The sequence below is a fragment of the Dipodascopsis tothii genome, assembly GCF_038497935.1.
Source record: "Dipodascopsis tothii strain CBS 759.85 unplaced genomic scaffold V1510scaffold_19, whole genome shotgun sequence".
Taxonomy (NCBI): Eukaryota; Fungi; Ascomycota; class Lipomycetes; order Lipomycetales; family Lipomycetaceae; genus Neoaidaea; species Neoaidaea tothii.
This window is the reverse complement of record NW_027118003.1, coordinates 113,026-137,540: the sequence shown is the minus strand read 5'-3', so window position 1 is coordinate 137,540 and position 24,515 is coordinate 113,026. Positions and strand designations below refer to the sequence as shown.

The following is a 24,515-nucleotide window of genomic DNA, read 5'->3' as shown; positions in this document are numbered from 1 at the left end:
ACCGCGACGATAAGCTGTGCGCGTCGACAGGAACTGACGAGACTATTGAAAATGCCGCACGCGGCTCATCTTCTGCTGTGGCATATTCGCAACAGTGCTGTTTCAGATGAGCCATACTTGCGATTGCGACGAGAGCCTCGATCGCCTAACGCCTAAACGCTACTACACGTTAACCGCATCCTTCTACTCGCGCCCTACGCCTGGTTTGGGTGTTTATGAAGCTGCAGTCGCTAGGGCCGCGCAGCCAGCCTTCAGGGCGTATCTTGGCGATGATGTAACTGTGAGCACGCTCCTCTTCGTAAGCAGCCACAGCGCGCTTCCTACTGGCGCCCGGGTTTCGGCCAGATCGCCAGCGCGTGGCCGTGCATGCGCTGAGGGGCGCGCAGGAGACCGCAGTGGCTATGTGTGGCGGGCACGCTGGCGACTGCATGCGCTCGTGTAGGCTGCGTGAGACGCGCGAGCGTGACACGGAGCCACGCCGGCGCGCGGTTCGGCGGGCAGCCGGGGAGGCAGACGGATTCCTTCTGCCCGTGCGGCAGCGTATCTACGGCCCCGTCAACGTGCGTTGCGTGTGCCAGTGACTGCTTCCTTAGCGCCGACTCTTTGCGCCCCGCAGTTCGTTCTGGGATGTGTTCGGGAGCTTTGTTGGAATTGCTGAGGGGATCCTCGCGCGCGAGACGGGCTGCGCCGCACGGTTAGGGCTGGTGCGCGCAGATGACAGGCCCTTGCCCTTATGCCACATCCTGCGACGCAGTTATGTTCCGGGTAAGTCTCGTTCTCTAACATTTTTTTGCACTGCCACGCTCAGCTGGGGCCATTTGCCCGTACCCTGAATCAAGCTACCGCGTGCAATTTCCTGGGCTCTAAAAATCACCCATTGGCCAAAAAGCCTCAGACAAAACGGAAAATACCTCAGCGTAGGCTATTGTATTTACCCGGCCGCCGTCGCCCCTAATTCGTTACCCGCCCACGAATAATGCTGGCCGAGCTCCAAAAAAAATTTTCGAGCCTGCAAGCTGCACGTATTACCCTCTATTAGGTCTTCTCTGCCATTGTTCCACTAGTTTCCTAGTGTGGCGCTAGGTGCGCAATCCCAGGAGGAGATCGAGACCTAACCCTATGACTACCGATTGCAACGGGTAGCCAGCGAACTATAGGATAACGGGTTCATTCTCCAGGTCTACGAGCAAAGTTCGTTCACAGTGTAGCCATGATCGTAACAAATTGCGTTCCAATTGATCCGGCAACATATTACGACAGCGGGCATGAGCCCGCAGATAGACGTAGCCTCCCTGCCGCTGTATTTAATCCCCCGGTAGACCCCAGTTGAATTTCGCAGTTTTCCAACGCTCTCACCTGTTGCTGTATACCATCCGGTCTCTTGATCCAGCACCTGCACACATGCTCGTGTCTCTTGCTTCCCTCTTCCTCCGGAATGCCGGCAGTAGGTCGTCAGAAGTGGCGGACAAGCTGTCTAACCGCCATGGCGCCAAGGTGAGTCCCGGCGTGCCACAGCCTGCGGTTACGGTTGCTGATCCTCAGCGGGTCGGAGCGGCGACCACCATAGTGCTCTGCCTGCAGAGTCTGGGCGCCATCTACGGTGACATCGGAACGAGTCCGCTCTACGTGTACTCGAGGTAGGTGAAGTGCGCTTACGCGCTGACTCCTCAGTATCTTTCCGTCAAGCCACCCCTCAGAGGACGACGTGATGGGCGCCATGTCCTGCATTTTCTGGTGTTTCACGATCGTCGTCATTGCCAAGTACTGCTTCTTCGTCCTCATCTTTGGACCCAACAACGGCGAGGGCGGCCAGGTCGCCATCTACGCCAAGCTGGCCCGCACGCTCAAGGTCGGGCCGCGTGGCGTTGTCCTTCCTGGCGACGAAGAGACCGACCTGCTGTCGCTCACCAGAACCGAGACCAGAGACAGCTACATCAAGAACCACAGCCGCAACAGCGGCTTTTTCTTCGAGAGTGTCCTGCCCAAGCTGCTGCTCTTTTTGTGCTTCCTGGGATGCGGTCTTGTCATCTCTGATGGCCTGCTGACGCCTACCACGTCAGGTAAGAATCAAAGTTTTCCTTGGCAATATTTTTTTAAGCGAGGCCGCGCGAACAAATTTCGCAAAACTCTGTTTTGTGCCTCCACGAAGACCGCTGCTAACACCCAAATCAGTGCTCTCGGCCATTGGCGGCATCGCGGTTGCGGCTCCGTCGCTGACGGACGCGGTCATGCCCATTTCGTGCGGCGTGTTGATCGTCCTGTTTGCGTTCCAGCGGTTCGGCTCGGGCAAGATATCGAGCATCTTCGCACCCATCGTCCTCATCTGGCTGCTCATGCTCCTGGTCACCGGCATCATCAACACAGTCAGACACCCGTCGGTGTACAAAGCGTTCAGCCCCAAGTACGCGATCGACTTCCTTAAGGACGAGGGTGGAATTGACGTCCTGGGCGCCGTCATGCTGTCGCTGACCGGAGTCGAGGCCATGTTTGCGTAAGTTGCCGCCGCCTCGAGCCAGCTAACGTCCAGCGACATGGGCCACTTTGGCCGCTTCCCGATCCAGATCACGCTGTCAACGGTGGTGTACCCGTCGCTGATGTTTGCCTACTTTGGCCAGGCCGCGTACCTGATCGAGCACCCCGACTCGATCGCGAACGTGTTCTACCTGTCCATTCCTGGCGGCGTCAACTCACCGATGTACTGGATCATGTTCTCGCTGGCGACGCTGGCGACCATCATTGCGTCGCAGGCGCTCATCCTCGGCGTGTTCAGTATCCTGGGCCAGATGATCCAGATCGACTGCTTCCCCAGATTCGAGGTCGTTCACACGTCGCGCAAGGTCTTTGGCCAAGTCTACATTCCGGCCGTCAACTACATTCTGATGGTCGGTGTCGTGCTCATGACTGTCGGGTTCAAGAACAGTAACGCTGTGACGGCGGCGTATGGTCTGGGCATCTCGATCGACTTCCTGATCACGTCGCTGCTGATCTCGCTCTGCTTCTACTACGTCTACGAGACCACGATTCTGGTCCCTATCATGTTCATGGCCGTCTTTGGCAGTCTCGACTGCGTGTTCATTGTCGCCGGCATGAAGAAGGTCCCGCACGGCGCGTGGTTTCCGCTCATGATGTGCATCTTGGTGGCGTCGTTCATTACCTTCTGGAGATGGGCGCGCGCGCTCAAGGTGGACCACGAGTACAACGCGCGCATCCACCTGCATGAGATCTTTGACGGCTACGGTCGCAAGCGCGGCATGGACGTCGTGCCGCTCGGCGTCCGCAAGGAGAAGTCGCAGCACAGCATGCAGGAGGGCTCCGAGACCGCGGTCGACACCTACACCATGGAGCCTCTGAGACGCACGAATGTGTCCGAGGTCGAGACCACCGAGCCGATCGTCATTCCCGGCCGCGCCGACATGGAGAGGGGCATGATCCTCAAAGACCTCAACGTCAAGCTGATGGACGGCAGCCTTCTCCACGTGGCGCGCGTGCCCGGCTCGGTTGCAATCCTGCACACAGACGTCATGCACACCATGAACTCCCCCAACACGGTGCCCAAGCTCTTCAGCACCCTCCTCCAGACGTTCCCGGCCATTCCCGAGACGTTCATCTTCCTCGGCATCAGAGTCACGTCGCTGCCGTTTGGATCCATCGAGGACCGCATCACGGTCGAGCCCATGAAGATCAAGGGCTTCTACAAATGTGTGGTCAAGTTTGGATTCATGGACATTGTCAACATTGACGACGACCTGGTGTCGGACATTCTCGCTCGCATCCCGCTCTCGGGACCGATCGCGACAGCTGCTTCGGCCTCGACCGACTCGCTGCCCATCAAATCCAAGCAGCTCTTTGAGGAGGCCGACGCGTCATCCATTACGAGTGACATCGAGCGTGGCACCCTCAACGGAGCGTCCAACGTGAAGCTCGTTCGCCACATTATCAGCGCCGAAAAGATCGTGGCCGACAGAAAGTACCCGAACAAGAGCGTGGCAGGCTGTCTGCAGTTTGTGCGCAGTTTCGCGCTCGAGCACATTTTCAGCCCGCTGACGAACATGCTTGGGGGCATTGAGCAGTACATCGAGGAAACCAAGACGCCGAAGTACCACGTCGACGGTCGCAGCTTTGGTAAGACCCTTAGCAAGCCCGAGACAGGCATTCTCTACATTGGAGAGACCACTAGACTGTAAAGATAAAAGTCTACTGTTACGGAGTAATAGAATCTGCTGGTTTATAGTAATGAACAATTGTTATGACTACCCCGGCTCAAGCCAAGACGAGACTTCGGTGACAGCGCATACAATGCCTTTGTTGCGGCAAGGCGCAGATCATAGCAGCTGGACAGCGTTTATGTTACAAGAAGCGCGCCAGTGGTTTAGCGGTAAAATCTGTCGTTGCCATCGACAGGCCCCCGGTTCGACTCCGGGCTGGCGCAAGTCTTTTTGGTGCTATTTGTTCGGGACTTGCAATTAAGGTTTGTGCCTTGAAAATACGAAACTCAAAATACATGGCGAGGCCTATTTACTCGAGTTCCTTCGTGGTTTCGACCACCGATCCAATTTTTTCAGGGTTGGACTCCTCCTCGACGTCGCGCGACACCGACGTACCGCGATCGCTCGTAGTCTTCTCGAGGTCCGCCAAACTCGGCCCTCCTGCCCGGCGGTTGATGTACCAAGGAATCACGAGCTGGATCAGCCACACGATCGAGATCACCGTGGCAAAGATGTAGCCAGACTTAAACCGCGGCGAGTCGGTGATCTGCCAAAACACGAGCGGCACAACCAGGCCGCACATCTCGCCGACAACGTTGTAGGTCGCGATGGCGATCGCACGAACCTCAAGATCGCCGGCAAATTCCTCGGCCGTCCAGCTGATGAGGACCGGTGCGGTGCCGTTGACCGCGCCGAGCGAGATGAAGCCGAAGAACTTGAGGCCCTGCGGAATGTCCCACACCATCAACACAACCGTGCCGAAAATGCCAAAGATTCCCGCCACAAACAGCACCGGGAACCGGGTCTGAGTCAAGTCCGAGTAGTAGCAGGTGATCAGGGCCGAAGCCACCATGACCGCCGACGTGATCGTGCCCAGGTTGTCGACATCTGCCGTCGAGTACTTGTCCGGCTGGGCCTCAAGCCACAGAGTGAACGGCGTAGACCGGGGATACGTCGACACAGAGTTGAGCACGAGCAGGCTGACAAAGATGTGGAACTTCCAGTTGACCGCGCATCTCTTGAAGAGCGTGCGGTCGATGCCTCGCGACGGCTTGAAGCCCTCGGCCAGCAGCCGGGTCTGGGCCAGCTCCTTCTCGCGCGCGGTCAGGAAGCGGGACTTTGTACGCTCGGGCACGTCCGGGAAAAATACAAAGCCGCTGTTGTCAGCTGGTCCAGACAGACGCTTACATAGCCGCGATCGGAACCGTGATAATCGTGCAGATGATGAACAGCCACCGCCAGCCCTCGAGGCCGGCCGTGTGGTTCAGGTTCGTGTACGCCGCGGCCTGGATGTATCCCGAGAACATGCTGCCGATCGGGCCCGCGCTGTAGAAAATAGCGTTGCGGCGGCCGATCTCGGCCTTGCGATACCACGAGTTGACGATGTGGGTGCAACCGACATAGCAAGCAGTGGCGCCGAAGCCGACCATGAACCGCATGGCCATAAGCTGCTGGTAGTTCTTGACAAAGGCGGTGCCCAGCGTGAACAGACCCCAGACAATCTCGGCCGTCGGCAGATAGTACTGGGCGCTTGGGTCAGCGTGCTCACAGGCGTACGTACGGAATCCGCGTGATCAGGATGTTACTGGGAATCTGGAACACGCAGTAGCCGACCTCGTCTGTGGTCAGCTTTGTCACCACCGGGACTTACAGACAGCATTCACATAGTTCAGACGGTTGCCTGAGATGTCGAGGTCCTCCTTCATGCCCGAGACGTACGCGTTTGCTGCGGTCAGAGACGCCGGGCGGGCTACTCACTCAGCGCCGTGACATCAAGGAACTTGGTGAAGAACGTCAGGCACGCAAACACCAGCACGAGCAGGTCGATCTTGTGCACGAGCACACGCTCCTCATGGCTCATGCCCTTGGGGTACCACCCCACGACCTCAGATAGTCTCGAAATGAAGCCCATTGTTGCAATGCGTTGGCCTACAATGCGCAGCTGTCTCGCTATATACGAAGCACGGCACACCGCGTGCGGCCAGCGACCTACAATGCGTCATCGGCCGCGGCCGGGTCCGATCCGACGGCTAGCCGACGCCGATGGGTCCCACGAACTCCGAGAAAGCATGGCTGAATCGATTCAAGCTCAGTATGCACAGGGCCACTGGTGGCCAAAGGGGGAAAGATCGGGCGATATGGCTTAGATAGCAGCGATAGGGCCAGAGTGGGTTCCCGAGCGCAAGGACCGAGCACGAGGACCGAGCGGCAAGACCTGTGCACGGTGGGCGCGCGGACCAGACACCGCCAGCGCCCACGCGGGCGTCGGCCCGGGGTTGAGCGATCAACGGTTGTTGTAGACAGGTCGCGGCCGCTTTAGAGTGTCGGCCCGATGATGCTGACTCGACTCAGGAGACTCGCGACGATTGGTCTGAATCATCCAGGCTGCACCTGAGCCACCGGAATTAAGTGTGCAGCCGTGCAAGGCTGCAGCGAGTAGCTGGGGCGGCGTGCGCTTATCTGGGTGCACGGGCCATACTAATGCGCTATCAGCAAGGGCGGTCGGGCCGGTGCCGAGTTTGCCCAGCTCGGGAATTAGAGCTTAAACCGCGGGCGCTGCTTGGCGATTAGCGAGCTGCGGCCGTGGCGGCGACTACCGAGCCGCGGTGGAGGCGAGCTGCCGACGCCGGCTGGTCATGCAGGCGCCGCCAGCGCTGCCTGATGGCCGTAGAAGGTGGGCGCCGGGCGCCTGGGTCTACGAGCCGGACACGAGCGGCCGTGACGACAGCTGCCCGAGTGTAGCTAGGGAACGGCTGCGCGGCGCAAACACACGCGTCTATAACCGTGGCAGACGACTGGACACGGCCGTGAGCGGACAGCTCGCCAGAGGCCGCCTCAGGACGGCTGCTTGCGGCTGACTGCGGCTGACTCAGACTCGGCGGTCGGTCCAACCGGGTGGGTGCCAGACTGCTGGAGCCCGGCCAGGGAGCTTTTCCGGCGCGATGGCGGTTTGGGACGCGTCCGCATGCTTTTCCGCGACTATTAGGCCTAAGCGCGAGCCGAGATTTGGCCCGGCCGGCAAAATGTATAGCCGTCGTGCGCAGAAGTAGACTGTCACGTGAAAGTCCAGACAGCGGTCTTGGGCGCGGCAGAGCCGCGGTGGGGCCGGGCAGATCCAGCGACCGGTTGGCTGGAAGCCGCCGGTGGCCGGACCACGCGGCCGCGGTTGGCGCGTCAGGTGTCTGGGCAACGACCGAGGGCAGGCTATAAAGTTACATATCCGAACGCCGTGGGCCGTGACTATATAAGCGGACGTTCCCCGGAACCCGCGTGCCGACAAGCGACAAACGATGCAGACTGTGACGGCCATGCGGCCGTGACCGCAAACATATAGGGCGCGGAAAGGCCTCGCCGTTCCCTGTCCCCCGCAGGAGCACATCATGCCACCTTCAGTTCTGGGGAATTTTTCCGGATAGCCGCGGCCTCCCGGCGCACCGACGTGGCCGCGGGCGGAGAAGCGGGGCGTCTGTGCGGGGCACGGGCGGAGGCATGGATACAGCAGACGAGCGCGGACCGACGCGCGACGCCGAGTGGACGACGAGCGACCCGACCGCGAGCGACCTGTGAGCCGTGACGCAGGCGGTTTGTGACTCGATGCGACCCGGACCCGTGTCCGCTGGGACCCGGCCACCCCGGACCCAACCACGACCCGACGCGCGCGACGCTACGACCCGACCCGCTAGTGACCCTGTCGCCCCCAACACCATCGTTCCGATTCCGACGCCCGGCCCACCGGCCCGGCGCCCCCACGGGAATTGCAGCGCCGCACGTCCCGACAGGCGGGCACCGCGCCCGCGTCAAAGCTGCCGCGTGTGGTCCGCTGCCCTAGCGACTCGTCCCCGCCCCGCGCGACGCCCGCGGCCGCCCGCACCGCCAAGGCCGCCGTCGGCCTCGACGCGCGGCCTCCTGGTCCGCCGCCCCCGCCGGCCCCGTCGGCGCTTCTCCCCGGCGGCCGCGGCAACCCCGCCTGGCGGCCAGGCGGAACATCTGTGTCCGGAACCTTATCGGCAAGCCTCGGAACCTCACTCGGGCTGCAGCGGAGTTACGGCTGCATGCCACATCCTGCTCCGCACTTGGTGTTAGTGGTCCCGGCCGCCGCCGGCCAGGGCCTATCAAGCCGGCCTAGGGCGCGCTGTCGCGATCGGCAGCGCTTGTGTCTTCGTCAGCCGCCCTAGCGGAGGGGCCGCCGACCACAGCAGCCAAGCACCCCCCTCAGGCTGCCCGCGGGCGTACGACAGCGCCAGGCCTGTCTGGCCGCTCGATACCTCGGCTGCTGGCCTGGCCGCCGCCGCGAACCTATGGATGAGTGGGGACGCCGGTCAAGTGCCCACTTCCCGTAACTGAGCCTACGCCATAATGGATACCAAGCTCGTTGCACGTACGCACGGAATGGGTCTAAGAGACGCGCAGGTGCCCGTCCGGAGAAACTCTCGGGGGCCCTGTGCATACCGCTGCTATCGAACATTGTATTAGGGCGCTGTCTGTGACTCGGTCACAAATCGGCAAATAGAGTTTGGCGCCTATGGCCGGAATAACTTTTCGCTATAGTCGGCCGACGGCCGTGGCTGGAAGCTCGACCTCGGGTCGGCCGCGCAGCCGCCGTCAGAACGTAGTCGTCGTCGGGCCGACAAGGCCACCGAGCTCAAAGTCCTCATCGACCGCATCGGGGTCGGGATCTTCGTGGTCTGTGCTCGACGACGGTGTGTCGGAATTAAGTTCTTGCGTAAAGGATAGGCGCTTTGTCATCTGTGTCGCGCCCAGAGCCAGCGATAGTTTGTGCCGGAACTTGAGCCGGAGGTCGGAGTCGAATTCGCGCATGTCGAAGACGATGCGGGCCAGGCCCCGGAGAAGCTCCTTCCAGTGGCAGACCTGTTGTGTGGAGTTGTGTGCGAACGGCGAGCAGATGATGACGTCGGCGAGGGCGTCGCCGATGAGCGTCAGCTTGCGTTCCTGGAGTCAGTGGGGGCCGGCAGCGCACGACGTACCATCGTAGTCCCGTGGAGCTCGAATGTGTGTGGGTCGAAGCCGTAGGAGTCGCGCACGGTGAGCAGCCGCTGGGTGACCTCGATTGGCAGGGTGAGCGACAGAGAGAGCTGGTCGGCGAGCGCGATCTGCCAGAACAGGATCTGCATCCAGAACAGCGTCACGACGATGTCGACCTGCTGGACCTTGGTCACGAGCCGCGACGGTAGCGGGTGCGCCTGCAGCCGGCGGTGGATGGTCAGGAGCGCGTCGCGCGGGATGGACAGCCGCGGGTCGCGCCGCAGGTGGTAGCAGATCTCGCGGTCGAGAAAGAGGAAGAGCGCGAGCAGGCCGACAAAGCCGGGGCCAACGAGCGGCGTCGACACCCGCTGCGCGTCTGGCAGCGGGATGGTCGGGTCCAGCATGAGCGGAATCCGCAGGTGCACATGGTGCAGACAATGGCCCCTGGGATTAGCACTCGAGCGGCAGCTCCACGCACCTCTCGGTCACCAGCAGCAGGAAGTAGACGGTGCGCAGGTGGTCTGCGACAGGCTCGGGATAGGCCGCGTACGTGCTCTCGACGTGGAGGTTCATCATGTGGGCGAAGCTGATGGCCTCGCGCAGATACATGGGCCCCGTCGCGCCGCCGCGGTCCGCGTTCGCAAAGTAGATGTGCAGGAAGAACGAGACCGCGATCGAGTACTCGTTCGCGAGCCCCAGGTAGTTGAACGAGTGCCGCGCGCGCTGGCACTCGAGCGCCATCTGGCGGGCGGCCATGCGGCCGCCGTCGCGGCCGTCGCCGAGCTGCAGCCGCGTGATGGTGGCCGCGGACAGCGCCGTCAGCAGCACGTACGTCTCCTGGTCGACCGTGTCGGCCGCGATCCAGCGGTCGAGGTCGTGGATGGTCACGAGCAGCCAGATGGGCTGCAGTTTCTCGCGAAACAGCTCGAGGTACGGCCGCAGCGACGACAGCGGCACGCGCTGGTACGAGTACTCAAACGCCGGCGTGGTCGGCACGAGCGACAGCTCGCCGGGAAAGGGCGTCGTCGCGACGTCGGCACGCGAGGCCACCGATCCCAGGCCGCCCTGCCATTGCGGATCCAGCTGGCCCTGCAGCGCCTTGATGTTGTTCAGCGTCGTGTTCTTTGGCCGCTTCGGTCCGGTCTTCTGGGGCACCTTCAGGTACGTGCACTGCAGGCTGATCCGCGCGCAGGCCTTGCACGGGCGCTCGCCGTTGCACTTGATCTTGCGCACCCGGCAGCAGTCGCACGCTCTCTTGGACGGCATCCTGTCACCTAGTGCGCATGTCCCTGCTTGTGAGAGGATGTCGGTCCGATATTCGGGGGTGAGCGACCTAATCCATGCGCCTGGCCCTCTCTACCAGGCTGACATCGCGGAAATGGCTCTGCAGAGCGTTCGTTTTTACTTTATTATCGTCTGGCGCGCGGTCCGGCGCCGTGCGCTCGTCACATGTGAACCATCCTGCTGGCTTCCTGCCGCCAGCTTAATTCATTTAGACTTTGTGACCCGAACATGTGGGGGCGGGGGCGAGGGGCTTTGCGCCGCAGCGGCGGTGCCAGTGTGGGGTTAGGGCCCTGCACGTTTATGCGCCCTGTCCTTATCTGGTCTGGCGCGCTGCCGCAGCGCTCGGATGGCAAGTTTCAGGTTACGCCCGGGTTATCGCGCCGCTGACAGCGCCAGCCCGCCAGTGATGCGCGCGGCCGCAGAGGGCCCAACGCTCAGGCGTGCCACACCCCCATTGGGAAGGTGGGGGACATACCTCCGGCGCCGTCCACGATAAGCCGTCGCCTGCTCGCAGCGTTCGCCGATGCAGTTAGAGATCGCCGCAGCCGCGGGCGGGGCCAGCGTGCCGGATGCCACGGCACACTGGTGCGGCTGCCGCTGCCGCTGCCACCACGGCCTCGGGTCGGGAGTCGGCCGGAGCAATGGCTTGGCGCCGCTGGCGTCGTTGGGCCAACACCTCGGCGCAGCTAGGGCTTTGTCCCGCCGCTCCGGGTGTCCACTGTCGCCGACGGCGCCGCCAAGGCGACCGCTGACAGGCCGCGCCATCGACTAGGACCCTAGGGCCTCTAGGCTACGGCTAGAGCTTGCGACCCGACCGCGCCTGCTGTCGCCCGCCGGCTGTGCAAGGGCTGTGCCAGGGCTATGCGCGCTTGCTGCGTCAAAGCACCGTCCGGCCGCGGGTGTTGCGCCGCCACACCGCCGCCTCCAGCAGGCGGTGGCACGCACGGCGCAAGCCGTGGCAGACTCACTACGCCGTCCTAGACCGCGTTCGTCGTGGCGTGCCTGTCTCAGCCTAATGCCCCGGAGACTCACCGCGTGATGCGGGTCCCCTCTTGTCGTGATTTCGGCTGCTTGCAGCACCGCTGCATGCGATCCTCTCGGCGCGTGTCGATGTGCCTGCCGTGTTGTGCGCCGGCCGCCCAGATCGCGAGGTGGCGGCATTTCGAGCCTGGCCCATGCTAATGCACTTCTGCGGCCGATACGCATTGTGCAATCGCCTCGCGAACACGCACCGGGTCTAGAGCCGGTCGCTGCCTGCAAGCGTTCTAGCTGTCTCGGTTTCGGGTTCGCCGTTTTGCGATATTCGGATCGTCCGCAACTCGCTTGTCGGGAACAGGCGCGGTCTGCAGCCATCGAATTTTGCGGGCATCCTGGGTCACAAATTTCGCTTAGGGCGCGCACAGCTGTTCGCGGACGGGTCCGGCCCGCGGCGATTGCCGCCGGCGAGTGCCGGCCGCCGGGCCGGCGACCGGCCTATGCCGCACGGAGCTGTACGGGCGGAAGGACGTGCGGCGTCCGGCGGCAGATGCGGGCTCGGACACCCGAGTTCGCACTTTCGCACTCCCACCAGGCGCTCACCCGCTGTGAGACTATACGAGCTCACTTACGCCGGCAAGTGGGCACGCCAGGCCCAGTCCTGCGGTTTCTGCAGAGCCGTCGATGCCAACGGAGCCAATGGCTGTGGTGCGAAGAAGCCGCCAAGCTATAGGCGACAGTATCTCCAGGGCTGAGGACGAATCACGGTGTCACGCCAAGCTGCTTCATCTGGCCGTAGTGTCTACATGGTCCGCCGGGCACGTTTCCAGAGGGACCTGCCGGCACAGCACGAACGGGCGGTGGCGACATCGCCGGAGCATCGCGGCCATCGTTATCGAGGCCGATCTGTCGCCGCGGCAGACGCACCGTACGCGCATTACAGGCTACCTGCTGCCCGCCTGAACAGTCCGACAGTCCGATAGACGCGGCCGGGCCGACTGTCCGATAGACATGGCCGGGCTACGGTGGCCACCGGCGCACATTTGATCATAAAACACGTCATTTAAACTACTCACACTTCCATTTTGAGAAACATACAGGCCCAGACTCAGTAATAGATGAACGACGAGAAAGCGTCCTTATATCCCCAGACGACGGTCTCATAGTCCATGTCCGAGTCGCGGCACATGTCGCCACCCGAGGGGCCGACGTGGGCGCAGTGGACGTCCGGCCGCATCTTGAGCATGTTCTGGTGGACGGACCGGCACCACAGCGTGTTCATTCCGCCCTCATAGACCTCGCCCATGCGAACGTTGTCTACCAGGTACGCCTCGCAGGCCTCCATGGACTCATACTGCAGGTTGTCGCCGGTGCAGTAGAGCGTGGCCTGGCCGCAGATCGAGCCCGCGATGAGCTTCTTCCAGGCGAGCGTGCCCTCGGGGGTGGCCACGTTGGATCCGCTCAGCCGGGCCGACACGACGTCCGAGACAATGTCATAGATCCGGCCGCCGCGCCGGAACGCCGCGTCGTACTCGGAAACGCGGCCCTCCGAGTCCCAGCGGAACCAAAAGTCGAGCTGCATGGTCACGTTGAGCGCGAGATCGATGATCTCCAGGTTGAGGAGCGTCGACGTCGCGGCCGTGTTGCATCCGGCCAGGAACTCGACGACGGTATAGTTGGTGGGCGTGCCCAGCAGGTTGATGATGCCGTTGGTCTCGTTCATGTACGCAAACAGTCCGAACAGGTACTCGGTGTTGAGCTCACGGCCGTCGAACCGGCGCGTGTCGTCCACGCGGCCGACGACGTTCTCGGCCAGCAGCGTCGAGTTGATGCTGTTGGCCTGGATCACGTTCGCAGGGAACATGAGGTTGTCCATGAAGCGCTGGTACAGGTCGAAGAGCTCGCCGGTCGAGTACATGCAGTCGGTCTCTTTGGGCGCGGCCGTCGCCGTGCCGGTCGCACCGGGGCCGGTCTGGGTCGGCTCAAAGACGGTGGCGACGTCGGTGGTCGTGGCGAGCGCGGTCGCCGTCGTCGTGACCGTCGTCGTCGTCGCGAACATCGACTCGGCCGCGCTCTCGAGCAGCCCGGCGATCTGGAGCAGGCCCACCTCGACTTTCTGCTCGAGCTCGGCCGCGTCCGAGTTGTCGTTGACCAGGCCGACGGCCTGATCGACGAGCTGCGCGATCTCCAGAATGACGGGTCCAAAGTCCTGCTCGAGGTCCTGCTCGATGCCGAGCAGGACCTCGGTCACGTTGACGGCCGAGGCCTGTCTGGCGAGCGCCAGCAGCGCCAGCACACACACGCAAATCACACGCACGCAGTTCATCTCTGTATCGGATGCTCTTCTTTTCCAATGCTTTTACGGTGGAGCCCGCCGTGGTTTTGTACCAGACACCGACTTTAGCCGTGGGCAGTAATGCTGGCTGCCCGCTTTTGCGTGGCGTGCGGTTCCGGCCCCGACCGCGAGCCACGGAGCCGCCTGCATGGCGTTCCTGCACCCTGCGAGCCATTTTCCGGGCGGCCCTAGTGGGAAAAGCCGTGCTCACGAGATCGTACGTTCCCCGGCACATCTGCCCGTGGCTAGTCGCGATGGGTCTGCATGCGCTCGCCAAGCGGACCCTACGTCGCAGCCGCCTGTCCGCTGTGTTTCACGCTGCGGCCGCTGTTCGCGACGTTGGCGCGGGTCTCAGGCGGCCGAGCCTCGTCGATCTACGATCCGCTTTGCTGGGCCCGAGTGTTATGCGCTAGTACCGTAGCTGCCAGATCGTCGACACGCAAGGGAGCAACTAGGCAAAAACGGGCTCCGGGTCACTCCAGCCTGCATTGCCCGCTGCTGCGGACTGCTGGTGCATGCTCTAGTTAAAGCTCCGGCCGCAGATGGAAGCCAATTAGCTCTCTTCGAAGGGTCGGGTAGACATACACCTTCTTCTTCGGGCCGCCCCCACCGCCTGAGCGCGTCAAAGAATACCCACGCGACGCTGGCTCGCATGCGTACATCTTGAAGGGGTCGGCAGCTGTGGGAACCTGCACGGGGTTTTGTCTCTCGGGCTGCTACCAAAGAGCTTGCTCTGCGCCTCAAGGCGTATGCACGCATCCAGCCCGGATAGCTTCGGCTACGGATATACGGAGCTAAGTGTAAACTGTTTGCTCCTTGAACGGCCAGCCCCCATTCGCCTGTTGCCCGCTCGCCTACGTCTTCTGCGACGTGTCTGGCTTCGCCGTGTCCAGCAGACCTTGCTTGTCGCGAGTGCGTGACTATAATAGTTGTCGTGTTGACACGCGCGCCAGCTTTCATATAACAGAGTGGTACCTAGCCCTAAAAGGATTAGGTTACACCAGCGACGCATGCGACCTCGGCAGCTAATAAACTGGGCAGAGCCGCTAACAAGGACTATGACGAATACGCTCACATATGGAATCTCGGCGGCTGTTATTATTTAATAGCCTCCCGATTCCTTACTAGTATCTGCGTATGGAAGCTTGGTTGTGAGCACAAGCGCGGAAAACAGGGATTAGGCGAAAGACGTTGGAAGTGCACGACTTAAGCTGCAGCCCGGCCTACAACCCGGTCGTAGACCCGGTCGTAGACCCGGTCGTAGACCGTGGTCACAGTGATGGGCGTCGGATTTGACGGAAGTTCATAGACTGTGCATAGACGGGTCTGGTCCTGTTGATATAGGTCCGTGGACGGGAGTACAACCCCAAAGCGGGCACCACACGCGAAGCGGGCATATGCTCCGCGTCGGCTATGCACCGCGGACGGACAATTCCTTGCGGCGCATTGGACTTGTGGTCCCAGTTAGTGTGCTTGCTGCTTGTCTACCGAGAGTCAGGTGCAACGGCTCCGTAGCGATTTTGTGTGGCACACAACACCGCGGGCGGTCGCTCACAGACTTGCAGCGCATAGTAATCCGGAGGTTCATATGTAGCGGACGCAATCATGATGCTCTGCTGTCGACGACTGGCGGCGGCTGACTGATCGGCATCTGGAACACGCGCGGAAGCGTAAAGTATAGATGTCAGCAGAGCCGCAGTCGTGCTCGCAAAGCTTCGTAGGATGCGATCTCGAGAAAGCCGCAGACGGCTCTAGTGCACAGCTCGGCCAAGCGCGGCGTTCTGGAAGAACGATGCTAGTCAGGCAGCCGCCAGTAGAGCGCACTGACGCATCTGTACGGTCGTTTGCCGACCGAGTCATATCAAATGCCGACGGTGGCGTGTTGGTGGACGAATCGCCGGTCCGGTAAGGCGCAGCCACGCGATGGTGTCTCGCCTTGTGGCGCTCTGGGTACCTGTGCGAGCACGCCGCACAGACTCTGATCTAATAGGGGTACGAGCAGACGTGCGGCCATGTGGCCTGCCGGCCGGATCCATAAGCGACCTCAGATCGAGCCTCGCGATGGGCTTCGCGCTATTGCAGCCGACGATGCTTATCGCTACGCACAAACCGGCCCATCACGTGTGCCACCGATCCGGCAGAGTCTCAGCCGCTATGTGAGGAGGATAGCCGATAACCATCGTCATATTAGTTACTATAATTTACAATATAAAACGCCTAATAATAAATAAAGGACGAAAACGCCTTTTTGTAGCCCCAGACAACCGTCTCGTAGTCCATGTCCTCATCGCGGCACATGTCGCCACCGGACGGGCCCACGTGCGGGCAGTGAACCTCCGGGCGGAACTTGAGCATGTTTTGGTGCAGCGAGCGGCAGAAAATCGAGTTCATGCCACCCTCGTAGACCTCGCCCATGCGCACGTTCGCCATCAGGTACTCCTCGCAGGCCTCCATGGACTCGTATTGCAGGTTGTCGCCGGTGCAGTAGATGGTGGCCTGGCCACAGATTGAGCCGACGAGAAGGCTCTTCCAGGCGGTGGTACCCTCCGCCGTGGCCACGTTCGAGCCGCTGAGTCGGGCCGAAACGACGTCCGAGAGGATGTCATACAGCCGGCTCGCGCGGCGGATTGTGGCATCGTATTCAGCCACGCGGCCCTCCTCGTCCCAGCGGAACCAGAAGTCGAGCTGGATGGTAGCGTTCAGGTCCAGATCAGACACGTAGAGATTGACCAGCGCCGACGTCGCGGCCGTGTTGCAGCCGCCGAGGAACTCGACGATGGTGTAGTTGGTAGGCTGGCCGAGGATGTTGATCACGCCGGTGCCGTTGTTGAGGAACGCGAAGAGACCAAAGAGGTACTCGGTGTTGAGCTCGCGACCGTCGAACTCACGCGTGTCGTCGATGCGGCCAACGCAATTCTCGGACAGCAGCGTCGAGTTGACGCTGTTGGCTTGCGCGATGTTGGCCGGGTACATGAAATTGTCGAGGAAGGCCTGGTACATGTCGAATAACTCGCCGGTCGAATACATGCAGTCGGTCTCCTTGGGCTCGGCCGTGGCCGTGCCGGTAGCGCCTGGGCCGGTCTTGGTAGGCTCGAACACAGTCACGTACTCGGTCGCCGTCGCCGTCGCCGTCGTCGTCGCCGTCACCGTGGTGCCGGCAGCGGCGGCCGACTCGAGCGCGCTCTGGACGAGCTGCTCAATCTCGGACACGCCGACCTGAAGCCGCTGGTCAATCTCCAGCGCGATTTCAGTCACATTGACGGCCGCAGCGCGCACCGCCAGTGCCACGAGCACCACGACGGTCGTGAATGCGGAAACAGCTCTCATTGTCGTTGCCTATGGGGTTTCCGACAGCTGACAGCCGCGATGCATTTATATATGGCGTTTGCGACTGCGCCCGCTTTTTGGACCAGCCCATCGGCAGTGTTCCTACAGCTCGTGCTAACGTAGCTGCCGGGGCTAGCACTCCTTGGATTGGTGCCAACGGCGTTTAGCACCACGAGTCCTGAACCTGGCGGGGGTTGAACGTGCCCATTCCCGTGGCCGGCCCCGCAAGGGCATCCCCTGTTTGACCCCTGATGCTCCTGACAGCCCAAGCCGGCGCGCTGACCGAAGCTGAGCATCGCGCTGCCCGGCCAGGCTTCCGGCCGTCCGCGGCCCCGACGGCCGTCCGCGGCCCCGACGGCCGTCGCAAGGCACCACAGATCTCAGAAGGAATTCCACGCGCTAGCGGCATTTGGGTGGTTGCCTATCGATATCTCGGTAAATGGCAGAGTTTGCCACAGCCTACTCCCAAACCACGATACACTAGGCCCTGTAAGGCAGTTTCACTTCCGTAGAAGGATTTGACTTGCAGGGAAACAAGCCTCGAGCTCTGCCAGCTTTTGAAATGGGAAGGCTGTTACCTATACGGGCCATAGCGACCGCATACACAGATGGACGCGCGTCCCAAGATGCAGCTGGATACAAGGGCGCCAGTTAGCGAGCCCAATGCACTGTCTTCAAAGTCGGCGGGCGGTGTTCGCACAGCGTGTCACCTTGAACTATTGAGGTACGATTAAGATTCGACAATCCCGGAGTTTCGCAGTGGGATCGGATATTAGGCGTGCTCGAACCTTAAGCATCGTTCTTCGGCTATGTTTAGTCCCCAGTAAGATCGGCCGGCTGCTGACAGTGCTATCGACCAGCGGAATACTGGCTGGCGAGCCCGTCACCTTAACCGGCTGACATGGTGTCTGTACGAGCCTTTCGGTACGTCCTGTCAGTCAAACGACGGCGCTCTGCCCGGGTCAAGGGTCTGCCAAGGAGCGATAAACGCACAACACACGAGAGTAGGTAGATGAACTGTAGAACAGGTCTGGCAGGCCTCGGCAGACGCCGATGGGCACCGACAGAAAGCACACTGCCGGCGCAGTGTGGATGGCCGGCGGCTAGGGCGGAAGCTGCGGGGGTGCGGCTCGAGCCCCTGAATGGCCGTGCGGCTCTAACTGCGCTGGGACACAGTGCCGCGCACATGGTGCGGCTCGTGCGGCTCGTGCGGCTCCGCGAGCCCGCCGCGTGGTCGCCCACAGCCGCGGCCGAGCTGCCGCAGTGAGACCCATCGTACTCACGCAGGCATGTCGGCCGCTGCTACACGGTACCGGGAGTGGTTGGACGGCGACAGGAGCCAGACACCAAATTAGCGAAGCCCCGGCGACCCTCACGAGCTCCTGCAGCGAGACCGTCGGACGCCCAGCCGCCGAGGGCGTATTCGGCCATCAGTGCAATCTCGGCTGTCAGTCATCATCTCGCGAGCCTAGGACATTCATGTAGGCGCCGCAGGCAGTTTGGATTTGTACGGGGTCACGGTGTGGTATTGGTAGCGCAGTGCCGGTTTCGCGAAGAGTTGCGTGCAGCCATGACTCACCGTACCGTTGCGCCGCAGCACTGAAGATCTCGCGGCACTCCGCACGCTCTTAGATCAGGCGCGAGCACATCTGGAGCCGGTGTTCCGGATGCAGCAAACGAGCAAGAGCGGAAAACTGGGCAAATCGGGCGAACGCAGAGATAGGACCGGGTCCCGGCGACTGAGGCGCTTTCTGGTTGACTCTTCTATTGGACTCAAAATCCGCCTGTGCTGATATACAGCAGCTCCGGTCTATTCCCAGAGCATACAATCAATGAATTTGCCCCGTCTAAGCTCAGCCTGACACAGCTCTTGCAGAGGCGTCCCGATGACCCGAAGCAAGCTCGAGAGAGCCCGACCCGGAGACGTTCTTCTGCATAACCTGTTAAGTCGGTTGCTGGTCGACTGGCTTATGGCAGCCAGGACGCAGCCGGCAGCTACGTGCGCTGGCAGCGTGCTTACCGCGTGTCTGGGAATGAGCCCGCTGAAGCTGTGGCGGTGCGCGTGTTACCCGTTACCTACAACCTGCGGGTTACGTCGCTGGTGTGGCTGCACTAGCGCGTGGCACCAGCGCCACGCGTGGCCGTGCGCACTCACGCGACGGGCAACGCGGCCGTCAACGTGCCAAGCCACTCCACCACGTCCCGGCCCGAGAGCGCCAGTATTTCCGGGGCCGCGTAAGTCTCCTGGCGTGCGGTGGCAACATCAATTTGACACATGTCGGATCGGGTGCTGGAATGCGCCGCGCCGGGCGTCTCGGTCCGACAACCGTAGAGCTCTCCATCCGACTAGTAGGTGTCAGCGCTCGGACGGAGCGCGCGTGGCTGGCCTATGGCGGGCCCGACAGTTTCGCCATTGTCAAGCCTGCGACTGGCCATATTCGCCGCCCTCGACCGGCCTAGCCAGCGCTGCAACCGCACGGGTGGGCAGCCCTGGTGAGCGCTAGCAACGTTGATCAGCCAAGCGCAGCTCGGCGGTACTGTGGCGACAGATGCCCAGCCGTCGGCAGGTGTGCCGGCGGTCAGCCACCACGGCTCGCGCACGAAGCGGCGCCCCGCAGGCCGTGGCCGGGTCCAGACACCGCCACCGAGAAGCACGCGGGACGGCGGCGTGGACGTGCCTGCGCTCAATCGCATGACACATGAATCACGCTCAGCTAGCGGCACGCCGGTGGGTCCGCCAAGCGGAGCTTAGTTCTACGTGCCCTGCGCCAGCCACGTCTAGAGCGTTCTGTCCCGGCAGTCGGCCGCCGTGGCCTCCGGCCGCCGACGCTGCCCGGAGCGGCGGAAACATCGCGTGGTGCCTGCGTACGCGAGCGCGTGTGGGCATGCCGCGTGGCGCCGTCAGGCAGCGCGGAGCGATGCCGACTACGGGCGACTGCACGGCTCTGCAGCGGCGGCGGCGTTGCGGTAGTACCGGCGCTGCGGCAGTGCCAGCGCGGCGGTCGGTAGGTGCTCGACGTTGCCGCGGTCGACGGGCAGTCCCGAGGCTGGGCACGACCTAGCGGCGCCTTGGCTGTGAGCTTGGCCGCCGGATGCGTGCGAGCGCATCGCACAAGACCGCGCGGCACGGCCGGTTAGACCTCGGCGCCGGGCGCCATGCGGCGGGCGGTGCCGGCAGCGCGGGCGCAGCGGTGGGCGAAGAATTTTTTTATCGCCAAGACTGAGCGCGATTTAGGTCGTCAAGGGTCATGGACCACTAGGTGAAACGCGAGAGCAGCGGACGGTGATGTGGACATCTAATCTAATCCATCCATTGGCCAGTCGCATGGACGCTAGCCCGCTCAGGCGAGTCCGCTGATGGCCGAGATAAAGCTTGCCTTGTCTGGGCAGGCATATGCTTGTTTAAGACGAGCGCCAGTGCTCCATATGCGGACTAGATTGCCTTGTGCGGAATGGTGGGCGCGCGACGGGCTAGGGCTAGGCCGGCGCGGCATTGTTAGAAGTTCATCTGCGCATTGTTAAGGTGGGCGCTACGGCAATAGCTGGGCTGCGCTAGACCGCGTCTGCACGAACACAGAGTATCAATATCATCTAATCAGATTGATCAAGAGAACAGAAGTTTATTTTGGGTTAAGGTTCGTGTAGCCGCACGCCACCTGCAGCTAAATCCCGCTAGCGCCGAGTCTCTGGGTACAGCGATCCCCGCCGGCCGCACTGGCTACCGCGGCCGCGCTCTACTGTCGTTCCGCGACCGCGCTTGCCGGCCGGCAGACTACGGCGCCGCGCATATGTCGACCGTACACGGACGAGTGCACCTGTAGCTCTTGGCGCGCTGCCGGCGCCCGTTCTGGCCCGGTCCGCGCCAGCCTGCCCGTCCCTTCTAGGCCTCCGCGCGGCTTCCGCCGGCTTGCGCGCACCGGCGACCAGTCCCAGGAGAGCAATTGGAGGGCACCGGCCGTGGTGCGCTTCTAGCCCGGCCCAAACCGGCCGTAGCCTGCCGCGTGCGCCGCGGCGGCCTCCGATCGACCGGGGGTGCGCGGCGCGCGAGCTAGAACGTCGCCGCGTTCGAAACCGCGGCGGCGCGAGTGGCCACCGGTTTCCAGCACCACGGCTCCCCCTATGCTCGTTTCGGTCCGTCGCTTAGGCCGGTTCCGTCGCCCCGTGTCTACCGGCCGCCCGCGCTATTGCGCTCGCTGCTAGTGGCCCGCCCCGACTATAAAGACCTGGGGCAGCGGCACTGCTCGGCATCGCATCCGCACCATGATCTCTCTGCCCTCGCTGTGCGCAACCCTGCTACTGCTGGCGTCCAGCGTGGCCGCTCGCGGCCGCAACCTGCCCTACTGCGCCGACACCTGCTTCGAGTACCCGACAGGCGGCAACTTCAACTGCGTCTACGACGGCGAGGACTACGCGGCGTACATCCAGTGTCTCTTCAACGACTTTGCTGCGTCCGGCACGTACGCGCTCTGTCTGCACCAGTACTGCAGCTCGGACTCGCAGGCCCGCCGCGGCTATGAGACCGTCGACAGCTACGCCGGCGCCGGCACGTACAAGTACACGTACGACGTCGTGCTGCCGCTGGCCGAGGCCAACCACACGCCCGCTGCCGACTACAACGCGACCGCGATCCAGACGATCCCGTACGAGGTCTCGGAGGAGCTCTACCAGTACTGGTACCCCACGATCTACAACTTCTACTTCCAGCTCACGGCCGGCGAGATCTACGGCGCGGCGACCATGTTCTACTGGTGCGGCCTGATGGCGCTCGCCGGCCTCTGGCGCGTCGTCCTGGTCCTGTTCCCGAACTCGGTCCGCCGCTCGAGCAACTTCACCAAGCTTGTCCGCAAGCACATCACGTTCCCGTCGCTGCTGGGCTACAAGCACACGCTGCCGGCGCGCATCCTCGGCTTCCCGCTGGGCTTCCTGCCGACCCGGCTCGAGTCGATCTACCTGGCCGGCTTCTTCATCCTCAACCTGGTGCTGATGATGGTCGAGTACCACCTCGACGACAACAACCTGTACTGGCCCAACGACAAGAAGATCCAGCTCGTGCGGTACTTCTCGGACCGCTCGGGTGTCCTGGCCATGGTCCAGATCCCGGTCCTGATCCTGTTTGCCGGCCGCAACAACTTCCTGCAGTGGCTGACCGGCTGGTCGTTCCAGAGCTTCATGGTCTACCACCGGTGGATCGCGCGTGCGATGTTTGCCAACGCCGTCATCCACTCGGCCGGCTACACCAACTACGCGATCCACTACGGCTTCCTGGCCGAGGACTCGGCCGAGCCCTACTGGACGGTCGGCATCTGCGCGACCGTCTTCGGTGGCCTGATCATGTTCCAGGCCATGTACGCGCTGCGCCACCGCTGGTACGAGATCTTCCTGGCGGTGCACATCCTGTTCGTCATCGGCTTCCTGGTCACGCTCTACTACCACCTCGCGCTCGAGGACCTGGGCTACTACGAGTACATCTGGGCGTCGGTGGCCGTGTGGGCCTTTGACCGCGTGGTCCGCGTGGTCCGCATCGCGCTCTTTGGCCTGGCCACGACCGCCCAGGCCCGCATTGTCTCGGCGAACGTGTTCGAGCTGCGCATCAAGCCCACCGGCCTGCTCCGGCCCAAGAAGGCCTACCCCGGCCAGTACTCGTACATCCACCTGGCCCGGTTCAAGGCGTGGGAGTCGCACCCGTTCTCGCTCGTCGACTTTGACGAGGCCGACGGCTGCTACGTGTACCAGTGCAAGGCGTTCAACGGCATGACCCGCAGCGTCTACAAGTACCTGCAGGCGCAGCCGGACCAGACGACGACCCTGCGCGTCGCCGTCGACGGCTTCTACGGCGAGAAGTTCAACGTCGAGAGACACGACACGGTCGTGCTCGTGGCCGGCGGCATCGGCATCACCGCGATCGCGCAGTACGCCAAGTACATCAAGGGCCGCCGCCAGGAGCGCCAGCACGTTGTCCTGCACTGGATCACGCGCAACAACACCGACGTCGAGGCGCTCTCGGGCCTGCTCAACTCGGTCGCGGACGTGGTCGACGTGCACGCGTACGTGACCCAGGGCTCGCCGGCGGACCTCAAGCTGGCCGAGAAGTCGCTCGACGACGAGAAGATCGGCTCCGAGTCGTCTTCGACGTCGTCCACACACATCGACGTCAAGTTTGGCGCGCGCCCGGACATGCGCGAGGTGCTCACCCGCGAGGTCAACGAGGCCGAGGGCTCGGTCGCGATCGCCGTCTGCGGCCCCGAGACGCTCAACGACTCGTGCCGCAACATCGTGGCCTCGCTGGCCACGGCCGGCCGGCCGGGCCTGGCTGTGCAGTACTTTGAGGAGTCGTTTTCGTGGGCGTAAGAAGGTCTAGAACCGGTGTAATGATTTTGAGATAATAATGATAATAGTAATTACCGAGAAAACCGGTTCGCCGAATTGGCTTGCGTTGCCTATCTGGGCCATGCCACGGAACACTGTGCCTGTTCGCTTGTTGGCTGCAGCCTGCAGGCCTCCGGTGGTGGTCGCTAGGCCACTGACCGAGGACGGCTAGCGGCCGTGGCTTGCGCTGAGATGGCGTTGCCCGAGTCGGCAGATAGCCGCCGGCGGTGGCTGCGCGCGGACGCTGCAGCGGGGCGTTTTTGGCGCCGAGCACGCCTTGGGCGACCTGCGTGTGTGCGCCACTGTCGATCTGGTGCGAAGGACGTTGCGGATGGCCGGCACGGCCGGAAGAGCCGGGTGGCCGGACCCGGACTCGCCCGGGCCATGCAGCGGGGAGAGGGGCGCGGCGTCGGACGGGAGGAACCATCGTGGCGGGTCAGGCGGAGACCAGGAGGGCGGTAGGTCTCCGTGGGCCTGGTAGGACCCGGTGGCTCGGTACGAGCGGTACGAGCATCGCCGGTCCGGACAAGCCGGAGATAGCTGTTCGTGGAGTTACGCGGGCGGAGGACAGGAGTCACGGCGACCACGGCCACGGCCACTACCAGCGGGGATTGTCGGGCTAGGGGCCGCCGGAGGCACGCCGACGGCATCCGGCTGCGACGTGCCCAACAGGTACCCTACGTGCAGGCGCGGCTGGCGCACCGCTGACGGCACGCACCGCGGGCCGCCGCAGCGACCACGGCAGCGACCACTGCAGCGACTGCCCTGCTCAGCAGGGCGGCTGCAGCCGTTCCGGCGAAGCCGGCACCGGGTGGAGCATGCTCCAGGACGCTGGACGCAGCTGCGGGGTCTCCCAGACTGGTGGTTATAGTACACGGCGCTGGATGCGTAGCACGCGCGCTAGGGTCTTCGATGTTCTCATTTGGTCTAGTGCAGTCAGCACGCTATGCAGGTGGCATGCTTGTCGGACACGTTGCTGCACTAGTGAATATGGTTCCTGTGCTTTGGGCCCATATGCAACTGTATTAGCCGAAAAGGTA

General features: G+C 62.7%; 7 protein-coding genes and 1 non-coding gene across 8 annotated transcripts; 4 read left to right on the top strand and 4 right to left on the bottom strand.

Annotated features, from left to right (window-relative positions):
- The first annotated feature begins 1,327 nt into the window (after positions 1 to 1,327).
- Positions 1,328 to 4,429, top strand: V1510DRAFT_418494 (potassium transporter-domain-containing protein). Its single transcript, XM_066934123.1, has 5 exons — positions 1,328 to 1,494; positions 1,543 to 1,637; positions 1,672 to 2,060; positions 2,173 to 2,491; positions 2,528 to 4,429. The coding sequence occupies exons 1-5, from the start codon at positions 1,402 to 1,404 to the stop codon at positions 4,182 to 4,184; spliced, it is 2,553 nt and encodes an 850-aa protein (XP_066788394.1). The 5' UTR covers positions 1,328 to 1,401; the 3' UTR covers positions 4,185 to 4,429.
- On the top strand, positions 4,359 to 4,429 carry V1510DRAFT_t167. Its single transcript has one exon. It is a non-coding gene; the product is annotated as a tRNA-Gly (tRNA).
- An 86-nt stretch (positions 4,430 to 4,515) lies between these two features.
- V1510DRAFT_426464 (major facilitator superfamily domain-containing protein) lies at positions 4,516 to 6,117 on the bottom strand (the record flags this gene model as incomplete). The annotated part of the gene is made up of 5 exons (XM_066935160.1): positions 4,516 to 5,362; positions 5,394 to 5,735; positions 5,767 to 5,824; positions 5,857 to 5,931; positions 5,964 to 6,117. 5 exons carry the CDS (start codon positions 6,115 to 6,117, stop codon positions 4,516 to 4,518), a joined length of 1,476 nt encoding a protein of 491 aa, XP_066788393.1.
- A 2,690-nt stretch (positions 6,118 to 8,807) lies between these two features.
- On the bottom strand, positions 8,808 to 10,454 carry V1510DRAFT_366591 (uncharacterized protein; the record flags this gene model as incomplete). Its single annotated transcript, XM_066931276.1, has 3 exons — positions 8,808 to 9,155; positions 9,191 to 9,632; positions 9,667 to 10,454. The coding sequence occupies 3 exons, from the start codon at positions 10,452 to 10,454 to the stop codon at positions 8,808 to 8,810; spliced, it is 1,578 nt and encodes a 525-aa protein (XP_066788392.1).
- A 2,035-nt stretch (positions 10,455 to 12,489) lies between these two features.
- On the bottom strand, positions 12,490 to 14,028 carry V1510DRAFT_418474 (uncharacterized protein). The gene has a single exon (XM_066934122.1). It carries the CDS (start codon positions 13,771 to 13,773, stop codon positions 12,556 to 12,558), a length of 1,218 nt encoding a protein of 405 aa, XP_066788391.1. The 5' UTR covers positions 13,774 to 14,028; the 3' UTR covers positions 12,490 to 12,555.
- Positions 14,029 to 15,938: 1,910 nt separating this feature from the next.
- V1510DRAFT_379620 (uncharacterized protein) lies at positions 15,939 to 17,483 on the bottom strand. Its single transcript, XM_066931620.1, is given in 2 exon segments — positions 15,939 to 17,453; positions 17,473 to 17,483. 1 exon segment carries the CDS (start codon positions 17,107 to 17,109, stop codon positions 16,000 to 16,002), a length of 1,110 nt encoding a protein of 369 aa, XP_066788390.1. The 5' UTR covers positions 17,110 to 17,453; positions 17,473 to 17,483; the 3' UTR covers positions 15,939 to 15,999.
- A 1,163-nt stretch (positions 17,484 to 18,646) lies between these two features.
- Positions 18,647 to 19,711, top strand: V1510DRAFT_161540 (uncharacterized protein). The gene has a single exon (XM_066930359.1). The coding sequence runs from the start codon at positions 18,996 to 18,998 to the stop codon at positions 19,611 to 19,613; it is 618 nt and encodes a 205-aa protein (XP_066788389.1). The 5' UTR covers positions 18,647 to 18,995; the 3' UTR covers positions 19,614 to 19,711.
- Positions 19,712 to 21,192: 1,481 nt separating this feature from the next.
- V1510DRAFT_418464 (ferric reductase like transmembrane component-domain-containing protein) lies at positions 21,193 to 23,519 on the top strand. The gene has a single exon (XM_066934121.1). The coding sequence runs from the start codon at positions 21,370 to 21,372 to the stop codon at positions 23,455 to 23,457; it is 2,088 nt and encodes a 695-aa protein (XP_066788388.1). The 5' UTR covers positions 21,193 to 21,369; the 3' UTR covers positions 23,458 to 23,519.
- The last annotated feature ends 996 nt before the right edge of the window (positions 23,520 to 24,515 follow it).

What these genes read in the sequence shown, in the direction of transcription:
- V1510DRAFT_418494 (XM_066934123.1), top strand. Translation starts at nt 1,402, where the DNA reads ATGCTCGTGTCTCTTGCTTCCCTCTTCCTCCGGAATGCCGGCAGTAGG. An exon ending in CTAACCGCCATGGCGCCAAG is followed by an intron (nt 1,495 to 1,542) that starts GTGAGTCCCGGC and finishes GCTGATCCTCAG; the next exon opens with CGGGTCGGAGCGGCGACCAC. An exon ending in GGAGTCGAGGCCATGTTTGC is followed by an intron (nt 2,492 to 2,527) that starts GTAAGTTGCCGC and finishes GCTAACGTCCAG; the next exon opens with CGACATGGGCCACTTTGGCC.
- V1510DRAFT_418474 (XM_066934122.1), bottom strand. Translation starts at nt 13,773, where the DNA reads ATGAACTGCGTGCGTGTGATTTGCGTGTGTGTGCTGGCGCTGCTGGCG.
- V1510DRAFT_379620 (XM_066931620.1), bottom strand. Translation starts at nt 17,109, where the DNA reads ATGAGAGCTGTTTCCGCATTCACGACCGTCGTGGTGCTCGTGGCACTG.
- V1510DRAFT_161540 (XM_066930359.1), top strand. Translation starts at nt 18,996, where the DNA reads ATGACCCGAAGCAAGCTCGAGAGAGCCCGACCCGGAGACGTTCTTCTG.
- V1510DRAFT_418464 (XM_066934121.1), top strand. Translation starts at nt 21,370, where the DNA reads ATGATCTCTCTGCCCTCGCTGTGCGCAACCCTGCTACTGCTGGCGTCC.